We start from the raw sequence: 21,199 nt of genomic DNA, 5'->3' as shown, positions 1-21,199 counted from the left end.
GAAAAGCATCGAGAGGAGGGGAAAAAAACCCCAAAAATGAGAAATTCCGCCGGAAAACCCCCGGGAAAGGCGAAAATTGCGGATTTTCCGTGAGCAGGGGCTCGTTCCCGGCTCTCCGAAATCCCAAGGAATTCCAGGAATTTCTTTCCTTCTCAGCTCGGAGCAGGCACCGTTTATTTGGGGATGATCCAATTTATTTGGGGATGATCCAATTTATTTGGGGTTAATCCAATTTATTTGGGGTTAATCCAATTTATTTGGGGATAATCCAATTTCTTTGGGGTTAATCCAACGTATTTGGGAATAATCCAATTTATTTGAGAAGAAACCAATTTATTTCGGGATGATCCAATTTATTTCGGGATGATCCGATTTATTTCGGGCCGATTGGATTTTTCAGGGATGTTTTCTCCAGGGATGGTTTATTTCTGGGATAATTTAATTTCTGTGGGGATGGTGCGCTCGGGGATGGTTCATTCCGGGACAATTTTTGGGATGATTTCTTTAGGGAAGGGAGTTTTTCCCTCCGGGCTTCGCTCTGATTTTCCATTTCCATCCCCAGCTTCTCCCTTTCACTTTCCCAGGCTTTTTTAATCTTCCTTTTTAATTCTTTTTGGGCAAGGCCGATCCCGGCTCCTCCCGGCGCTTCCCTGGGAGGGAAAACGAGGGCGAGAACCCGAAAATGGAGGAAAAATTCGGGATATGGGGGCAGGAAAGGAACAGGAACGGGAGGAGTTCTCCAGGAAAATTCCAGGGCCAGGAGTCAGGGCATTCCCGAGCCCGGAATTCCTCCTTTTCCTGGGAATTTTCCTCATTTTTCCCAGAAATTTCCTCCTTTTTCCCGGGAAATCGCAGCGCTCTGGCCTCGTCCTTCGCTCCCTCCCTCCCCAATTCCCGCTTTTCCCCTTCCCGGTTTTTCCCTCTCCACCTGAAATGGGAAAATTCAGCAGGAAACAAAGTTTTTTTCCTTAAAAAATCGGGAAAAATCCCAAAGTCCCTCTGAGATCCCCGCCCGGGGATTTTTTGGGATTTTTTGGGTTTTTTGCTCTGTCTCGGTGTTCAGGATTTTTTGAACTCCACAGTTCTGCTTGATCCGGGCGCAGCTTTTCCCAAATTCCCAAAAATCCCATCCCCGATTCCCGCGGCCCAGGAATTGTCCCAGCCCCTCCCATTCCTGCCGAAGTTTTGGGATTGGCGCGTTCCCGGGGATGTTTTGGGGATAAATATTCAATTTCCCTTTTCCTTTCTTTTCCTTTTCCTTTTCCTTTTCCTTTTCCTTTTCCTTTTCCTTTTCCTTTTCCTTTTCCTTTCCCTTTCCCTTTCCCTTTCCCCTCCCGTCCCCTCCAGGACCCTCCAGGAATTCCAAACTCGGGAATTCTGGGACTGGGCTGTGGGAAAAGGAGGATCCTGGAGGAGCTGGATCCATTCCCCAATCCCAAATTTCCCCCTCTGGGAAATCCCAAAGCTTCCTCTGGGAAAGTTCCCGTTCCTGCTGTTCCAGGGATGGGCTCGGGATTTGGGATGGGTTTGGATGGATTTGGGATGGGTTCAGATTTGGGATTTGGGATGGGGTTTGGATGGATTTGGGATTTGGGATGGGTTTGGGATTTGGGATGGGTTTGGATGGATTTGGGATGGGTTCAGATTTGGGATTTGGGATGGGGTTTGGATGGATTTGGGATTTGGGATGGGTTTGGGATTTGGGATGGGTTTGGATGGATTTGGGATGGGTTTCAGATGGGGTTTGGGATTCGGGATGGGGTTGGGATCCATCCCTCATTCCCAGCGTTCCCAGGATGGGATTCGGGATGGGATTTGGGAGGATTTGGGATTCGGGATGGGGCTGGGATCCGTCCCTCATTCCCAGCGTTCCCAGAACCGGTCCGGCCGCTCCCGGGATTTGGGCCACGCTTGGCTTCGGGATTCCCGGAGCCGCCCCGGAGCGTCGGGAGCGCGGAATTCCGGGGTGACGAATCCAGGGATTTCTTCTCCTCTTCCCCTTCATCCACGCTCAGCTCCGGCCTGGGGCCTGGAAAGGGAGGGAAAACGGGAATTCCGGGTGGGAACTGGGATTCCTGGGTGGAAAAAATGGGATTTCTGGGTGGAAAAATGGGATTTGTGGGCAGAAATTGGGATTCCTGGGTGGAAAAAATGGGATTCCTTGGCGGGAATTGGGATTTCTGGATGGAAGAATGGGATTTGTGGGTGGGAATTTGGGATTCCCGGGCAGGAATTTGGGATTCCCGGGCAGGAATCGGGATCCTGGGCGCTGCAGCAGCTCTGGGAAGACGAGCCCGGCTGATCCCGAATTTTCCGTGAGGGCGCGGCCCCGGCCCCGTGACTCAGCCCGGGCTGAGCCCTTCCCTGTTCCCGAATTTTCCCGCTGCCAAATCCCGGGATCGCCCCCGAGGCGTCCCACAAAGCTTCAGCTCAGTCCCAAAACCTCCCCAAATTCCCGAGGAATTCCGGAGCCCCCCGGGCGGGACAGGCCCAGCTGCTTTTCCAGGGATTTTCCCCTTTCCCTACAAATTCCAGCCCCAGGAGCGGCCCGGAGACCTGGAGCCTTTGCCAGGGATTTCTCCAGGATTTCCCCAAATCCGGGTTCTCCAATCCGGGTTTTCCTGGCCCATCCCGGGATTTTTAGGGTTTTTGGTTCAGGCTGTTCCCTTTCCCCAAGAGGCCGCGTTCGATCCCAGATTTTGGGGTTTTCTCCTGATCGAAACAGAGGGAAAGGCTCTGGCTTCCCTGGAAAAACCTCGGGAAACTCCAGCGGGGTTTTTGTCCGAGGGCAGATTTGGGAATTCCAGGATTCGGGAATCCCAGGAGGATTCGGGAATTCCAGGAGGATTCGGGAATTCCAGGCCTCCCCAGCTGGGGAAAAGCAAATCCAGGAAATCCGGGAATGGGGAGGGGATTGCTCAGCGCTGGGCTCGCTCCCACCACAGCCCCGTGGCTGTGATCCCAAAGGGATCCCAAAAACTATCCCAGAGAGATCCCAAAAACTATCCCAGAGAGATCCCAAAAATCATCCCAGAGTCATCCCAAAGCGTTCCCAAAGTGCTCCCAAAGCGATCCCCAAAGTTAGGCCCAAAACGATCCCAAAACGATCCCAAAATGATCCCAAAACAATCCCAGATCGATCCCAGAGCGATCCCAGAGCGATCCCCAGCGGGATTTCCACTCCCCAGCAGATCCCAGGAAGTTTCTCCCGGGGTGATTCGGGATTTGGGTTCCCTTGGAGCCTTGGGGTCAGGACACGGAATTCCTGGGAAAGCGGGAATTGTGGGAATTGTGGGAATTGTGGGAATCCCTGGGAAATCCTGGGCAAGTGGGAATTGTGGGAATGTGGGAATTGTGGGAATTGTGGGAATCCCTGGGAATTGTGGGAATGTGGGAATTGTGGGAATTGTGGGAATTGTGGGAATTGCGGGAATCCCTGGGAATTGTGGGAATCCCTGGGAATTGTGGGAATGTGGGAATTGTGGGAATTGCGGGAATCCCTGGGAATTGTGGGGATTCCGGCCTCCTGCAGCGCCAGGAAAATCCCTTTGGTCAATCCAGCCCCATCGTGGGGCCCGTGGGAATTCTGGGGGCGAATCCCGGGAAAACGGGGATGGAGAGCGGGAGCAAAACCCCACGGGGGGGAGCAGCGGCTCCGCACCCCGAAACAGCAGCAAATTCCCAAATCCCGACGGGCTTTTCCTAATTTTGCCCCATTTTCCCAAAGCCCCGGGGAAAGGGGGGCGACGTGCCCTGATTTCCCATATAAATCAGATTTTCCCCCCCTATAAAGCAGATTTTTTTCCCCTTTAAAGCAGATTTTTTCCCCCTTTAAAGCAAACTTTTCCCCCATATAAAGCAGATTTCCCCCCCATATAAAACAGGTTTTTTTCCCCTATAAAGCATTTTTTCCCCATAAAGCAGCTTTTCCCTGGCTCTGCAGGATTTCTGGAAGGTTCTGCTGGACGCGCACCCCGCTGATTATGGGGTGGGTAATTACAGCCGCAGCTCCGCGCTCCGGGGAGGAAAATCCCTTTTTTTCTTGTTGCTTTTATTTTGTTTTTCCCAATTTTTTTTTTGAGCCTGTCTGGGAGCGAATCTTAAAACTTTCAACAGGCGAGGGGCGGGGGAGATTGTGGGGAATAAATCATTCCCAGGGATCGTAAATCCGTCCTTTCCAGCCCGGAGCGCCCCGGAAATCATCCCGAAAATAAAAAAGAAAAAATCGGGAAAGGAGTTTGGAGTTCGGAGGGGGCCCGGGGGGGCTGGGAAGGTCGGGGTGGGATTTGGGATCTGGGGGATCCGGGCGGGAGCTTTGTCCCCAAATCCGGGAACTGAAATCCCGAGGATTTGGGATCTGGGGGATCCAGGTGGGAGCTTTGTCCCCAAATCCACGCCCTGAAATCCCGAGGATTTGGGATTTGGGATCTGGGGGATCCGGGCGGGAGCTTTGTCCCCAAATCCAGGCCCTGAAATCCCGAGGATTTGGGATCTGGGGGAGCTCGGAGTGCCGGGGTGGAGGGGATTGTGGGGTTTGGAATTCTGCGTGGAAACCCCAATTCCCAACGGGATTTGGGATTCGCCCGCCCGGGACCAGCAGCAGCTCCGGGAGGCTTTTAGGGGAAAACCGGGAATTTTCTGGGGGGATTTCAATGGAAAATGATGAATTCTCCAGGAGGCCTTTAGGGGAAAGCAGGGAATTTTTTCTGGAAGGCTTTTAGGGGAAAACTGGGAATTTTTCAGAGAGGATTTTGAGGGAAAACTGGGAATTCTCTGGGAGGCTTTTAGGGGGAAACTGGGAATTGTCTGGGAGGATTTTAAGGGAAAACTGAATTCTGGGGGAGGCTTTTAGGGGAAAACTGGGAATTTTTCAGAGAGGATTTTAAGGGAAAACTGGGAATTCTCCAGGAGGCTTTTAGGGGAAAACTGGGAATTTTTCAGAGAGGATTTTAAGGGAAAACTGGGAATTCTCCAGGAGGCTTTTAGGGGAAAACTGGGGATTTTTCAGAGAGGATTTTAAGAGAAAACCAGGAACTCTCCGGGGGAATCGCGGCCGCTCCCGGGCAGGCCGGGCTGTAAATCTGCTCCGCTGGAGCCGGGAAGCTCCGGCCTCATTCCCGGCGGGAATCGCGGGCTCCAGGTGAGGCCCCCCCCCGCAGGTGCCGCCTGTCCCCTGTCCCCGAGGCCGCCACCCCGTGAGCTCACGGCCCTGGGGAGGCATGACTCGGCTCGGCCCCAAAAGGAGCAAAAACGCGGCTGGGAAATGGAAAAAAAGGGAAAAAACGGGATCAGGAGGTGCCGGAGCCGCTGACGCCGCCGGGGTCTGGAGCTCCAGATTCCCGTGGGAATGATCCCCCTCTCCTGCCGTGCCTCAGTTTCCCTGGGCTTCAACCGGCACAACCCCGGCTCGGGGGATTTTCTGGGAATTCTGGGATCAAACCTGGCTGGGCTCGGCCAGCGGCTCCAGGAACATTCCCCAGCTCCAGGGACACTCCAGCCGGGATCAGATTCCCACATAAGGCTGGGATTCCCATATAAATAAAACTGAGATTCCCGAGGAAAAGGCTGGGATTTTCACAATAAATTCCGAGATTCCCAGATAAATTCCCGCATTCCCACAGTGAAATCTGAGATTCCCACAGTGAATTCCGAGATTCCCACAGTGAATTCTGAGATCCCCGCAGTGAATTCCTGCATTCCCCGATAAATCCCCGCAGTGAATTCCGAGATTCCCTGATAAATCCCCGCAGTGAATTCCCAGATTCCCCGACAAATCCCCGCATTCCCGAGCCCCGTTAGCCCCGGGTGGGTGGGAAGGCTCCACCCGCTCCCCCGGGAATGATCCACGGTGGCCGAGATAAGGCCGGGATCCTCCCCGCTCGCTCCGGTTCCTGCGGAGCCGCTGGAATTGTCCGGAATTCCGGGGCTTGGGGGTCCCTTTCCCGTGGGGTCCCTGTGTCCCCTCGTTTGTCCCACTGCAGGAATTCCTGGGGGAATTCTGGATCCGGCTCCTCCTGCACACTTTGGATTCTGTTCCTGATTTCTCTTTGCTCTCCCCTTTCCCTTTTTTCCCTTTTTCTTTCCATTTCTTTCCCTTATTTTCCCCTTTATTTCCCTTTTTTCAATTTCTTCCCCTTCCTTTCCCTTTCCCCCCCCGATTTCCCCTTTTCCTAATTTTTAATTTTCTTTTTTTCACCATTTTTGTTGGATTCCAGGCCATTCCCAAGCTCCCTCCAGGGCCAGGGCAGGAGGAGCAGCCCCGGATCCAATTTGGGATCGCTGGGATCGGATCCCGGGGATTTGGGGTGACTCAGGCGGGAGCTGCCCGGGCAGGCAGGGCGGGATCCGGGCTGAGAATTCCCTGCTGGGCCGGGAATCGCCTCTGGAAGCGCCTGGAATGGGGAGGACGCTCCCGAGGCCGGGATCGTCACCTCGGGTGTCACCTCAGCCAGGGACAGGGACAGAGCTGCGGCCCCGCCCCGCCGTGCCAACCCTCGGGGAGCCCCAAACATCCCGGAAAATTCCAGCTCCTGAGAGCCCCAAACATCCTGGAAAATTCCAGCTCCTGAGAGCCCCAAACCTCACGGAAATATCCCAGAAAATCCCAGATTTGGGGCTCCTCTGAGAGCCCCAAACATCCCGGAAATATCCCCACAAATATCCCAGAAAATCCCGGCTCTGGGATTCCAGGATTCCCGGGGCAGAGGGAGCTCGGGGCTCTCGGGGTCCCCAGGGTGCCCTTGGGGACTTTGGGGACTTTGGGTCCCTCCCAGAAGGGTTTGGGGTCAAAGCAGGCCGGGATTTGGGGATTCCTGGGAAACCTCTCCTGGTCCTTTGGGGTCGTCTGGATTTGGGGGAAACATCCCCAGACCACCAGGCCAGGGCCAGCCTTTCCCTCAAACCCGTTTTTTGGGAAGGACGGAGGGTTGGGATCGTGGATTATGATTTGGGGGATTTGGGGGAAGTCTCCTGGCAAGGGGCACCACCCCGGTGCCATTCCCGGCTGGAATTCTCCTGGCAAGGGGCACCACCCGGTGCCATTCCCAGCTGGAATTCTCCTGGTGAGGGGCACAACCCAGGGCCATTCCCAGCTGGAATTCTCCTGGCAAGGGCCACCACCCCAGTGCCCTTCCCAGCTGGAATTCTCCTGGCGAGGGCCCGCAGCCCGGGCGCGGCCCTGCCCTCGCCGCGAGCGCCGCGCGGGCGAAGCCGGGCAGGGAGCGGGGAGGGAACGGAGCCAGCGTGGGGCGGGCACCGAGGGCGCGCCCGGGGCCGCGCTGGCACCGCTCGCACGCCAGCGGCGCCCCAGGAGCGCCCACAGAGCTCCCAGAGAGATCCCAGAGAGATCCCAAGGGCTCCCAATAAGATCCCAAAAAGCTCCTGAAGAGCTCCCAGAAAAATCCCAGAGCTCCCAAAAATATCCCAAAAAGCTCCCAAAGAGCTCCCGAGGAGCTCCCAAAGAGTGCCTGAAACGCCCCAAAAGCTCCCAAAGAGCTCCCAGAAAGGTCCCAAAAAGATCCCAAAGAGCTCCCAAAGAGCTCCCAAAAACTCCCCAAAGGTCCCAAAACCTCCCCAAAGCCCCCAAAGCTCCCCAAAACCTCCCCAAAACCTCCCCAAAGCTCCCAAAGCTCCCACGCGCCCCAGCTCAGCCCAAGCCATGAGATCAGCGGGGCCGGGAGCGGGGTGTTCCCCCCGGGCCAGGAAGGAAAGGAGGCCAGATTGGAGGGGGAGGAGGTGAGAGGAAGCCGAGCGAGGAGCGCGGCGGGCGCCGCTCCCCAAATGGCAGGGTGCAGAGCGTCAGCGGCCGCGGCGCTAATTACGGTAATTAACGTCCCGGGCTGGCGGCGCGGGGGGGCCCTGACAAAGGAGCCTTGTCTGGCTCGGCTGATGAAAGAGAAAACCCGCCCGAGCCCCGGCCTGCCGGGACGGAGCGGGACCGGGCCCAGCCGGGCCGAGCCGGGCCGAGCCGGGCCGAGCCGGGCAGAACCGGGCCGGGACACGGCCGGGACCCCAAATCCAGGGGGAGATCTGGGAATGATCCCAAAGCCAGGGGGATTCCTGGGAATGATGGGGGATTTGGGGATTTGGGGATCCCGAGGGGAGGGGCCCGAGGGGGGTCCCCGGGCAGGGGTTGGGGTCAGCGGGGGGGACACGGGGGCTTCATCCCTGTCCCCCTGAGGGGTCACTCACGGGGTCACTGATGGGGTCATTCATACACCCCCATCCTGTCTTATCCCCATCCCATCCCATCCCATCCCATCCCATCCCATCCCATCCCATCCCATCCCACCCCATCCCATCCCATCCCATCCCGTTCCCAATCCCGCATCCCCTCAGCCAATCCCGCTCTGCCAGCTCTTCTCCCGACCAATCCCGCGCTGCCACCTCACGGCTCTGCCCACCAACCCCACAAATCCCTGCATCCCATAAATCCCACCAATCCCACCAATCCCTGCATCCCATAAATCCCTGTATCCCATAAATCCCACCAATCCCAGAAATCCCCCCCCTGCATCCCCCCAATCCCACAAATCCCTGCATCCCAGAAATCCCCCAACCCCCCATCCCACAAATCCCAATCCCACCAATCCCCCAAATCCCTGCATCCCACAAATCCCTGCATCCCACCAACCCCACCAATCCCAAATCCCTGCATCCCATAAATCCCTGCATCCCATAAATCCCCCCAATCCCAAATCCCAGCATCCCATAAATCCCATAAATCCCACCGATCCCACCCCACAATTCCCACCGGCCCCACAAACGGGGATTTTGGGTCAGAATTGGGGATTTTGCTCAGTGCCCGCTCCCTGCCCGGCTCATTAGGGCCTGGCGCTAATGAACCTCTCCGGGCACGGGGGGTGCCGCTGCCCCCCCAATTAACCCCCGCAATTAGGCCGCAGCTCATTTGCATACGAGCTCTCCCCGCGCCGTTCCCATCCCGGTTTTCCCCCCTTGATTTCTCCCCGTTTCGGGTTTTTGTGGGATCCGCTCGGGAGGCGCCTCCCAGCGCCGTTCCCGGCCCGCATCCCGCGGGAATGCGACATCCCCGTCGCCATGGCAACGCGCCATCCCCGTCGTCATGGCAACGCGCCATCCCCGTCGCCATGGCAACGCGCCATCCCCGTCGCCATGGCAACGCGCCATCCCCCGTCGCCATGGCAACGCGCCGGGATGCCCCCAGGTGCGCGCGGAACAAAGAGGGCTCGGCGCAAAATCCCCGAAATCCCGAATTTTCCTCTCCAGGGCCGCGGGATCAACCCGGGGGGGGAGCGCCGGGTTTGGGGCGCCGCTGCTGCGCTGGGGGAACCCCAAAAAACCCCAAACCCGCCCCAAAATACCCCAAAAAAACCCCCAAACCGCCGCGCGGGGGGGGGGGCGCGGCTGCCCGAGCCCCCCCGGATTCCAGCGCGGGTTTGGGGTCGGGAAAGGGGAAACCCCAAAAATTGGACCCCCCCTGGAAGCGGCGCGAGACCCCGGCGCTAATTAGGGGATTAATGACATTAATGAGGAGCCGGGAGCCGCAGCTGCTCCGGGATGGGCGGCGAGGAAAACCCGGAGCTGAGCAGGGAACGGAAATAAATCTTCCTCCCCTCCCTCCTCTTCCCCCGGGCTGAGCGTGGCCGGGAAACAGAAATTAAAAAAAAAAAATTAAAAAAAAACCCAAACAAAAAAACCCCGAAAACCCGGGATCGTGCGCAGAGAAAGGAATTCGAAACAATTCCAGATTCAGCCCTGGCTCCGTTGGGGTTTTGGGTTTGGGGTGGTCCGGCCGGGTTTTGGCACATCCTGAGGCCGGGCTGGAAATTTTGGGGTGGTTTGGGTCCTTTCAGCCCATTTTTGGCGTGTGGGGGAAAATTTGGGATGGAGGGGCCGGGGAAGGAGATGAAACCCCCCTGGATTTTGGGGAGGGGGATTTGGGGAGGGAATTTGGGGATGGGAATTTGGGGATGGGAATTTGGGGAGGGGGAATTTGAGGGATTGGGGAATTTGGGGAGGGGATTTTGGGGACTGGGGATTTGGGGAGGGGGATTTGGGGAGGGGATTCTGGGGATGTGCAGGCCGAGGCAGGGGAAGCTGGGGCTGACCCAGCCCCGGCAGCCCCAGGCGCTGCATTCCCCAGGATTTTGGGGAGGATTTTGGGGATATTCCCGTTGATTTCCCGATTTTCACCGCGGTTCATCCCCAGCCCCGTTTCTCCACCAATTATCATTCAGCGCCTTCGTTTACATGGAGCGGCCGGGGGTCAATTTATTCCCAAATCCCTTTTTTTATGGCCCTATTGAACTATTTGCCACATTATTTATACGTTAATGCGCCGAGTCCCCGCGGAGATCGCGGTGCCTAATAAATAACGGGACAAATCATTAAGCAGGGTGATAAAATCAGGCCATTTAAAAATACATCAACCTGTGTTGCTTCCGTGTAACGAGAAGCTCCAGGGGCCCATCAGGAGCGGAGAGGAACACATGGAAAAAAAATAAACCGGGGAAAAACACCTGCTTTTGGTGAATTCCCGGCAAACGAGGGATGGGGGCTGTGGGAGCGGTGGAGGGGGAAAGGGTGAAATTCGGGGGGGCTGCGGGCAGGAAAAGGGGATTTGGCCCAAATCCCACCTGACCCCAGCCCGGGGGTGGAAAAGGCCGAGGGCTCCCCAGCCCCCAGGTTTGGGATGAGATTTGGGATGGGATTCCAGGTTTGGGATGAGATTTGGGAGGGGATTCCGGGTTTGGGATGAGATTTGGGATGAAATTCCAGGTTTGGGATGAGATTTGGGATGGGATTCCAGGTTTGGGATGAGATTTGGGACAGGATTCCAGGTTTGGGACAGGATTCCAGGTTTGGGCTGAGGTTTGGGACAGGATTCCAGGTTTGGTTTGGGACAGGATTCCAGGTTTGGGACAGGATTCCAGGTTTGGGCTGAGGTTTGGGACAGGACTCTGCTGGGAAAGGTCCCCAGCCCCAGCCCAGGCTGGGATTTCCCCAGGATCCCAAATCCCAAATCCCAAATCCCAAACAGGAGCACAGGTGGCTGGGATGGGATTGGGTTTTTTTGGGAATTGCACCCAAAATCCCTCCAGGGGTGAGGAGGTGACCCGGGGGGGCTCCCCTCCCCCGCCTCCACCCCCAGCTCCACCAAATCCCAAAATCCCCAAAATTCGGGTCGCGGGCACCTCCTGCCCGTCCCGGTGACGTCACCCCGCTTTATTTGCGTGACAGCAGAGCGCTTATTACAGTCATCAGCATAATTAGCAGCAGCCAATTACCGTAATAACACCATGCCGGTCCGGGGGACTTCGGGAAAAACTGGTTTATTTGGGATTTTGGAGAGACAAGTGGGAAACGGCGCCAGACGCGGCCCCGGGGAACGCGGAGCTCCAAAAAAACCTCATCCTAAAAAAAAAAAAATCCTAAAAAACCTCATCCCAAAAAAACCTCATCCCAACAAAACCTGATCCCAAAAATCCTGCGGGATGCCCTGGGAAAGCCGTCCCAGCCCCAGCCCCGCTCCTCCAGCAGCCCCCAAAAACCAATTCTGGAACATTCCCAAGACACAATCCCGAGAAATTATTCTGGAAACGTTCCTGAAAAACAATTCCCTAAAACATTCCCAAGAAATGATTCTGGAAAGATTCCCGAAAAGCAACTCTGGAAAACATAAAAAAACCCCAAATTCTGGAGCACATTCCTGAAAAAGGATTCAAAGAAAATGTTCCCAAAAAACGATCCCAGAAAACATTCACAAAAAACAATTCCGAAATATTCCCGAGAAGGAATTCTGGAAACGTTTCTGAGCAGGAATTCCAGAAAGGCTCCCGGGAAGCCGCCGGGGTTTCGGGATTTTGGGGTTTTTGGGGTTTTGGGATTTCAGGATTTTGGGGTTTTGGGGTTTCAGGATTTCAGGATTTTGGGATTTCGGGATTTTGGGATTTTGGGATTTCAGGATTTTGGGATTTCGGGGTTTCAGGATTTCAGGATTTTGGGATTTCGGGGTTTCAGGATTTCAGGATTTTGGGATTTCAGGATTTCAGGATTTCAGGATTTCAGGATTTTGGGATTTTAGGGTTTCCAGATTTTGGGCTTTCAGGATTTTGGGGTTTCGGGATTTTGGCGTTTCAGGATTTCAGGATTTCGGGATTCTGGGGTTTCAGGATTTTGGGGTTTCGGGGTTCCTGGCGGGATAACGGCAGCGCTCGAACCTCGCCTTTGTTTCCTTTCATTCCCTTCCCGGAGCTGCAGGGCCTGGCCCCGCCTCCCTTTAGGCCGGGTTTAACCCGGGTTAGGCCCGGGAGCAGCTCTGGGCCCGCGCGGGGTGACAGCGACACCGGCCCCGTCCCCATCGGGCACCCCAAAACCCTCCTGGCTCTGCCCCAGGCCCAGCCCAGCCCCGGGGGCTGCGGGACACCCCTGACATCCCCTAAATCCCAAAATCTGCAATCCCAGATCTGTGGGGTCTGCGGGACACCCCTGACATCCCTAAATCCCAAAATGTCCAATCCCAGCTCTGGGGGGTCTGTGACACCCCTGACATCCCCGAAATCCCAAAATCTCCAGGCCCAGCCCCAGCCCGGAGCCTTTTCCCCTCCCAGCCGGGGATTTTGGAAAGAATCCTTGGAAAACCCTAAAATGGGAGCGTTTTGCCCCGGATTTATCATTTCCAGCTGGGGAAGGAGCTCCTGGGGGGAGCCCCAGCCCCTTCCAGCCCCGATCCCGGCCGGGAACGGCCCCAGGACGTCCCCACGGGGAATTCCTCCCCAATTCTTCCCTTCCCAGGCCCCGGGTTTGCGGCTGGAGAGGGGAAAATGAAAATAAAACGGGAGCTGGAACGGGAAAATGAAAAAAATGGGAGCTGGGAAGGGGAAAATGAAAATAACATCAGCAGGAAAGGGAAAAATGAAAATAAAACGGGAGCTGGGAAGGGGAAAATGATCCCCGCGATCCCTGTAATTTGCTGAATGGGATTTTTTTCTCCTTTTTTTCCCCTCTCCTTCCCCCTCCCAGGGGCACCCCCAGGGAAAACCCTCCCCCAAAATCCACCTTTGATCCTTGTGAAGGGGAGAAAAACCCCAACCCCAACCCCGAGGCCCTTCCCAGTCCCTTCCCAGTCCCATCCCAGTCCCTTCCCAGTCCCTTCCCAGTCCCTTCCCAGTCCCATCCCAGTCCCTTCCCAGTCCCATCCCAGTCCCATCCCAGTCCCATCCCAGTCCCTTCCCAGTGCCCCCAGGTCGGGTGGGCTGCCCGGGGCAGGGGGGAAGCACCGAAATTTGGATTTTTAAGGGGAAAAACCTGAATTTCTGCCACTCCGGGGCTGTTTTGTGATGTGAAGGAATTTGCAGGGGAAAAGCGTCGGGAAGGGAAGGGAAAGGGGGGGATGGGGGGCTGGAATTGGGGTGGGGGGACCCCCGGGAGGCCCCGAGCGGCAGCGCCGGGAGCGTTTCCCGTTCTCCTGGCAGAACAAACACCGGGATCCAGCCCCGCTGGGCAGGGGGAGGGAAAAGCCCCATTTTCTGTCCGGCCGTAATTCCTGCCTGTCAGCCCCGCCGGGAGCCGCATTCCAGCGCCGCACGCCTGCCCAGAATCATCCCTCCCAAATCATTCCTTCCCAAAGAATTCCCTTCCCAAATCATTCCTTCCCAAAGAATTCCCTTTCCCCAAACCCCCTTCCCCCCAAAAAAATCCCTTCCCCAATAATTTTCTTCCCAAATAATCTCCTTCCCAAAACCCCCTTCCCCAAATAATCCCTTTCCCAAATAATTCCTTTCCTAAATAATTCTCTTCCCAAAATAATCCCCTTCCCAAAAAAAAATCCCTTCCCCAATAATTCCCTTCACATAATAATCCCCTTCCCAAAACCCCCTTCCCCAAATAATTCCCTTTCCCAAATAATTCCCTTTCCCAAAATCCTCTTCTCCAAATAATCCCTTTCCCAAAAAAATCCCCTTCCCAAAGCCCCCTTCCCAAAGAAATTCCTTTCCCAAAAAATCCCCTTCCCCAAATAATCCCTTTCCCAAATAATTCCTTTCCTAAATAATCCTCTTCCTAAAATAATCCCCTTCCCCAATAATCCCTTCCCCAATAATCCCTCCCCAATAATCCCTCCCCAATAATCCCTTCCCCAATAACCCCTCCCCAAAATCCCCTCCCCAATAATCCCTCCCCAATCCCTCCCCAGGTCCTTCCCGGGGCACTCCGGCTCCAGGCGTCCCCTCCGAGCAGAGGGACCCAAACCCGCCGGGTTTTGCCCCATTTTGCTGCCACGAGCAGCGAGCGCGGCCCCGCTCCGGCAGCTTTGGAAACCGGCCCCGATTTCCTTTTTTTTGTGATTTTTTTTTTTAAGGGATTCTGGAAGAGCAGCAGGAGCGGGGGAAGGGCTTTGGAGTTGTTTTTTTTTTTTTTGTATTTTTTAAAATTCATTTTTTAAAAAGCGTTTCTGATGTCGTTCATTTTAAAGGGGGGAAAATGGGGAGACAAAGGGGTGGAAAATGGGGGTTTGGACAGGACTTTTTTAATGGTTTCACCCCAAACCATCCAAGCGGGAGGCCTGGCCCAGGCGTGAGGCCCAAAGCTCCAACATTTCCCGGATTCAGGGAAAAAGGACGGGAAAAGCACAGCAGGAGCCGGGGCGGGGGAGGATTGCACCCCGAGCCCCCCGAGCCCCCCGGGCTGTCCCTGGCCCCATTCCCGCGGGATTAACCCCAAACCCGCGTCACGGTGACGGGGCGCAGCGCCGCCAATTAACGCTCACGCGCTGCTAATTAAACCTTGCGCAAGGCGATGAAATCCCAGGCAGGGAGGGAATCACCCGCGCCAATTGGGCCGGGCGGGCCGGGGTTAATCCCGGGCTCCTGGATTTGGGGTTTCCTGGATTTGGGGTTTCCTGGCTTTGGGGGTTCCTGGTTTTGGGGTTTCCTGGCTTTGGGGTTTCCTGGTTTTGGGGTTTCCTGGTTTTGGGGTTTCCTGGCTTTGGGGTTTCCTGGCTTTGGGGTTTTCAGCCCCGCTCCGGCTCTGCCGGGCAGGGCCAGGGAGGGGAACGGTGGGAAATGAATTGAGGCTGATGGAGAACAGAGAATTGTTTAATCACGCGGGGCTTTATCACCCCGGGCCAGCCCTTAGCACTGAGCCTTATCAGGATCCTTAACATTGATCCTTAACATTGATCCCTGTCACTGATCCCTGTCATTGATCCTTGTCATTAATCCTTATCTCTGAGCCTTATCAGGATCCCTGTCACTGATCCTTAACATTGATCCCTGTCACTGATCCCTGTCACTGATCCTTATCAGCCAGCCCAAGCTCAGTTTTATCCCCTTAGGGCTCTGGTTTATCCTTTAGAGCTCGGCTTTACCCTTCAGGGCTCGGTTTTACCCTTTCAAGGCTCAATTTTCCCCTTTAGGGCTCAGTTTTATCCCCTTAGGGTTCGGTTTTACCCTTGAGGGATCAGTTTTATCCTTGAGGGCTCAGTTTTATCCTTGAGGGCTCAGTTTTATCCCCTTTAGGGCTCGGTTTTAGACCCTAAACCCCCCTGCAATGCCCAACTCCCCAAATTTTGGTCCATTCTGGGCCATTTTGGGCCCTTTTGGTCCATTCTGGGCCGTTTTGGGCCGTTTTGGGCCGTTTTGGGCCCTTTTGGTCCATTCTGGGCCGTTTTGGTCCATTCTGGGCCGTTTTGGGCCTTTTTGGGCCTTTTTGGGCCCTTTTGGGCCGTTTTGGGCCATTCTGGGCCGTTTTGGGCCGTTTTGGGCCGTTTTGGGCCATTTTGGGCCTTTTCGCCGCAGCCGCTCGGCGCTGCCATTGCGCCCCCTGGCGGCCGCGCCGCGCCTTGCACCCGAACCCCCCCCGAACCTTCCCGAACCGTGCCGGACTCTGCCGAGCCCTGCCGAGCCCTGCCGAACCTTCCCGGGCCAGATCGGCGCAGGCGGGCGGAGAAATCCCACAAAATCCCGTAAAAATCCCACAAAAATCCCACAAAATATCAGGATCCCTGTCACTGATCCCTGTCACTGATCCTTATCAGCCAGCCCAAGCTCAGTTTTATCCCCTTAGGGCTCTGGTTTATCCTTTAGAGCTCGGCTTTACCCTTCAGGGCTCGGTTTTACCCTTTCAAGGCTCAATTTTCCCCTTGAGGGCTCAGTTTTATCCCCTTAGGGTTCGGTTTTACCCTTGAGGGATCAGTTTTATCCTTGAGGGCTCAGTTTTATCCCCTTTAGGGCCTGGTTTTATCTCCTTTAGGGCTCATTTTTCCCCTTTATGGCTCAGTTTTATCCTTTAGGGTTCAGTTTTCCCCTTTAGGGCTCAGTTTTACCCCTTAGGGCTCATTTTTCCCCTTTAGGGTTCAGTTTTACCCTTTCAAGGTTCAGTTTTATCCTTTAGGGTTCAGTTTTCCCCTTTAGGGCTCGGTTTTAGCCCCTAAACCCCCCTGCAATGCCCAACTCCCCAAATTTTGGTCCATTCTGGGCCATTTTGGGCCCTTTTGGGCCATTCTGGGCCCTTTTGGTCCATTCTGGGCCTTTTCGCCGCAGCCGCTCGGCGCTGCCATTGCGCCCCCTGGCGGCCGCGCCGCGCCTTGCACCCGAACCCCCCCCGAACCTTCCCGAACCGTGCCGGACTCTGCCGAGCCCTGCCGACCCTTTAGGGCTCAGTTTTACCCCTTAGGGCTCATTTTTCCCCTTTAGGGTTCAGTTTTACCCTTTCAAGGTTCAGTTTTATCCTTTAGGGTTCAGTTTTCCCCTTTAGGGCTCGGTTTTAGACCCTAAACCCCCCTGCAATGCCCAACTCCCCAAATTTTGGTCCATTCTGGGCCATTTTGGGCCCTTTTGGTCCATTCTGGGCCGTTTTGGGCCGTTTTGGGCCGTTTTGGGCCCTTTTGGTCCATTCTGGGCCGTTTTGGTCCATTCTGGGCCGTTTTGGGCCTTTTTGGGCCTTTTTGGGCCCTTTTGGGCCGTTTTGGGCCATTCTGGGCCGTTTTGGGCCGTTTTGGGCCGTTTTGGGCCATTTTGGGCCTTTTCGCCGCAGCCGCTCGGCGCTGCCATTGCGCCCCCTGGCGGCCGCGCCGCGCCTTGCACCCGAACCCCCCCCGAACCTTCCCCAACCGTGCCGGACTCTGCCGAGCCCTGCCGAGCCCTGCCGAACCTTCCCGGGCCAGATCGGCGCAGGCGGGCGGAGAAATCCCACAAAATCCCGTAAAAATCCCACAAAAATCCCACAAAAATCCCATAAAATTCCACAAAAATCCCATAAAATCCCACAAAAATCCCATAAAAATCCCACAAAAATCCCAAAAAATCCCATAAAAATCCCACAAAAGTCCCATAAAATCCCCTAAGAATCCCACAATATCCCATAAAAATCCCCTAAAAAATCCCACAAAATCTCATAAAAATCCCATAAAATCCCACAAAATCCCCTAAAAATCCCACAAAATTCCATGAAAATCCCCACAAAATCCCATAAAATCCCACAGAATTTGGGGGAGCAGGGAGGGGAAAGCCCCCCTGAGAGCAGGGATGGGGGAACGGGGATTTTTGCCCTTGTCCCTCAGGGATTTGGGGTTTCAGGCTGGAAAATGAGGGGTTTCCCCCAAAAACGGGCCCGAGGGTCTGGGGGCTCCTGGGGCCACTGAGAGCGGAGATTTGGCCACCAAAATGTTCCTCCCTGCAGCGTCCCACCCCAAAAGGGCCAATTTTCACTCAAAAGGGTGAATTTTCCCCCCAAAAATGTGAATTTCCCTCCAAAAAGGAAAATTCTGCCCAAAAAGGAGAATTTCCCCACAAAAAAAGTGATTTTCCCCCCCAAAAATGCAAATTTCCCCCCAAAAAAGCGAATTTCCCCCCAAAAAGGTGAATTTCCCCCAAAAGGACGCCCCAGTGAGTGGAGGCCGAGCCCACGCCGGGAATGACCCCAAAAAGGGGCAGAAAATGGGGCAAAACCCCCGGATTTGGGGCAAAAGGAGCTGGAGCAGAGCGGGGAGCCGCGGGGAATTTCAGAGCAGGGATAAAAGGGAGGAAAATCAGATTTTTTCCCCCATTTCTTTTGAATTTTATTGATTTTTTCCCCCTGAAAGCAGCGATTTCCAGCAGGCAGCGCCGGCTCCTCCCGGGAGGAATAAATAAAGGAAAAACCTGGGGGAAGGAACATTTCCTGACCTTTTCAAAGACAATTAAAATCGCGCTGGAAACGGCGATTTCAGGAGAAAAACCCAAGCTCTGCACGGGAAAAATGGAGAAAAAAATCCGATTTTTATTAAAAATGACAATTTCCCCCTTTTTCCAGAGCCGTTTTAGGGGGAATTCAGGGGGTTTTGGGGGTGTCTGCACCTGCCGGGGGAGGCAGAACCCTCCCCCGGCGGTTTTGAGGCAATAAACGGGGTTTTGGGGTGGGGGAAATTGGGTTTATGGAGCCTCTCTGCGGTGCTCATTACCAGCTTTTGCCTCGTTTTAACTGGGATTTTTTATTTCATTGTTGGCTTTTATGACTTCCCCCCCCTTCTCTTTCCGAGGTAGAAGAAAAAAAAAAAATTAAAAAATAAAAAAGGGGGAAAAAATAAAAAGGAAAAAAAAAAATCCCATCCGCAGCCCCCCCCCCGGTGCCTGGAGGGATCCGATATAAAATAGGGAACAATTTGTCAGCTACAACGGGAAATAAAAGTGATGGATTGGAGGGCCGGGGCTTCACCTCCTGCGCGGGAGCGGGAAAGGAGGGAGAGAAACCGCGGCTTTGGGGGAAAAAATGGGATTTTTGGGGTGAAATTCCTGGGATTNCGGCGGGGATTTGGGGGTTTGGGGACACTGAGGGGATTTGGGGCGATTTGGGGACATTGGGGGGGGTTTGGGGGTACAGGGAGATTTGGGAATGCAGGGGCGATTTGGGGACATTGGGGGGATTTGGGGGCACTGGGGGATTTGGGGACACTGAGGGGATTAGGGTTGGGAATTTGGGGTTGGGGATTTGGGGTTGGGGATTGGGAGTGACAAAAACCCCCAAAAATCTCATTTTCGACCCCAAAACCCCCGCAGAGAGCGGCGGGGCCCCGCCGGGACTTTGTCCCCTCGGTGCCAGCCCTGCCGGGGACAGAGCCGGCCCAGGATTCCCAAATAAACGCCCCCGTTTCCCCGTCCTCCCCTAGAAATATCCCCTGTAAATATCCCCGTTTCCCTGTCCTGGAGGGGAGATCTGAGCAGCTTTTAAATGTCAGGCGTAAAGTTTGTCATAAAAGAGCGTGTAAAGAAATAAAAACGGGGAAAATAATCCGGGAAAAGCACAGCCCACCCCAAAAGGGCTCCACAGACCCCAGGCCTGGGGGAGGAACCCAAATCCTGGGGGAGGAACCCCCAATTTCTGCAGTGAAACCCCAATTCCCGGATCAGAACCCCCATTTTGGGATCAGAACCCCAATTCCCGGGAGTTCTGCCTCCTTTTTGGGGCCGTTTCTGGCCATTTTCACAGCCCGCTTCTGCCGCTCCTCCCCGCACCCCCCCGAACCCAAAACCCCCGAAACCCCCCCAAAACCCCCCCAAAACCCCCGGAATGCCCCCAAACCCCCCAGACCCCGCGGCTCCCACGCCCCCGGGGCCGGTGTCGCCTGTCGCTGTCCCGCGGGGACCCCGAGGGGCCGGGTCGGGGTCTGGGGTCGGAGTTTGGGGTCCCCCCCTGCCGGAGCCCCCCCAGTCCCGGCTCCTCGTCATTGATTTCCCGTTCATGGCCGTTAATTATCGCCCTGCTTTAATTAATGGCCGTGACGGCAGCGGCGCCGCCAGAGAGCCGCGGGCGGGGGGGGGCGGTGTCCCCAAGGGGGGGGACAGCCCCTGGGGGGGACACTGGGACCTCCGTGCGCCGCCGGGGACGCGGTGGGACACTGACAGACAGACAGACAGAGAGACACACAGACGGACAGACACACAGACACACAGACGGACGGACGGACGGACAGACACACGGACAGACGCACACGCAGACAGACACACAGGCGGACAGACGGACAGACACACGGGCAGACACACGGACACACGGACAGACAGACGCAGGTGCCGCTCCGTGTCACGTGCTCGCCCCAGGTGCGCTCACCTGCGCTCCCCCGTTTTCCCGCCAGAGGGCGCGCTGGCTTTAGCCCCGCCCACGCCCGCTCAGGCCCCGCCCCCCGCGCCGCTCCGAGTCCTCCCGCCCGGCAGGGGGGGCCGCACCGCCTCCCCGGCCGCGCATGCGCACACGGAGAGGCCGCGACCTGCCCGGCGGAGCCCGGTGAGAGCGGGGACGGAGCGGGGGGACAGGGCCGGGGACACCGAGAGAGAGCCCGGGGACACCGAGAGAGAGCCCCGGGACACCGAGAGCCCGGGGACACCGAGAGCCACGGGGCCCGTCTCGGCCGGGGGCCTCGGGAGCTCCTGTCCCCACCGGGGGTGACACCTGCAGCAGCCCCTCCGTCCCTGTCCCCAAAGCGCCACCGCTTTGGGGCGGGCACAGGGTGACAGCCACACGCCCTGCCCCCCCCCGTGTGTGCCCGTGTCCCCTGGGTGCCACCCGTGTCCCCTGAGTGCCCTGGCTGCCACTGTGTCCCCTGAGTGCCACTGTGTGCCCCTGTGTCCCACCCGTGTCCCCTGTGTCCCACCCTGTGTCCCCCCAGCCGTGTCCCTCGGCCGTGTCCCCGTGTCCCTCCGTCCTCGCCATGCTCACCTGTGCCAGGTTCATCTCGGCTCCTGCTCTGGTGAGTAGTGCCAGCCCCGTCCCTGTCCCGTCCCTGCCTTGTCCCTGTCCCATCCCTGTCCCTGTCCCATCCCTGTCCCTGTCCCCGCGGGACGGGCTGGGGGTGGCCTGTGACCCTCGGGGACACGGTGGGGGGTCTGGGGACACTCTGGGCGGGTTGGAGGGGAGCGGTGACAGGGCTCGGTGACAAAGGCGCGGGTCACCGCTCACCTGGAGGGGACAGCGCTGGCAGTGCCACCAGGCTGGGGTGGGCTGGGGTGGCCCTGGGGGTGGCAGGGGCGGTTCTGGGCAGCGCAGGGTGGCTGTCCCCGTGTCCCCGTGTCCCCAGGTGAGCCGGCTGTGCCCGCAGGTGCGGAGGAGCCCGCGGGCGGGGCTGGGGCAGCCCCTGGCAGCGCTGAGCGGCCCCGAGGCGCGGCCGGAGCAGGTAACGGGGCAGGCGGGGGGGACAGGGACCCCGGGGGGGACAGGGACCCCGGGGGGGACAGGGGCCCTGGGGGGGACA

At 56.6% G+C, this 21,199-nt stretch overlaps 1 protein-coding gene across 1 annotated transcript in view; it reads left to right on the top strand.

Annotated features, from left to right (window-relative positions):
• The first annotated feature begins 19,524 nt into the window (after positions 1-19,524).
• The window catches only part of ATP5MC2 (ATP synthase membrane subunit c locus 2), a 3,095-nt gene continuing 1,420 nt past the window's right edge, over positions 19,525-21,199 (top strand). Inside the window, exons 1-3 of the mRNA XM_039708513.1 lie at positions 19,525-20,235; positions 20,618-20,698; positions 21,026-21,121. Of these exons, the coding sequence (XP_039564447.1) occupies positions 19,525-20,235; positions 20,618-20,698; positions 21,026-21,121 (888 nt within the window). The remainder of the gene's footprint in view (positions 20,236-20,617; positions 20,699-21,025; positions 21,122-21,199) is intronic.

The sequence above is a fragment of the Passer montanus genome, unplaced genomic scaffold (assembly GCF_014805655.1).
Source record: "Passer montanus isolate IOZ18808 unplaced genomic scaffold, ASM1480565v1 scaffold204, whole genome shotgun sequence".
In the NCBI taxonomy this organism is placed as follows: domain Eukaryota; kingdom Metazoa; phylum Chordata; class Aves; order Passeriformes; family Passeridae; genus Passer; species Passer montanus.
The sequence above is the reverse complement of the archived record's forward strand: the minus strand, read 5'-3'. Positions and strand labels throughout refer to the sequence as shown.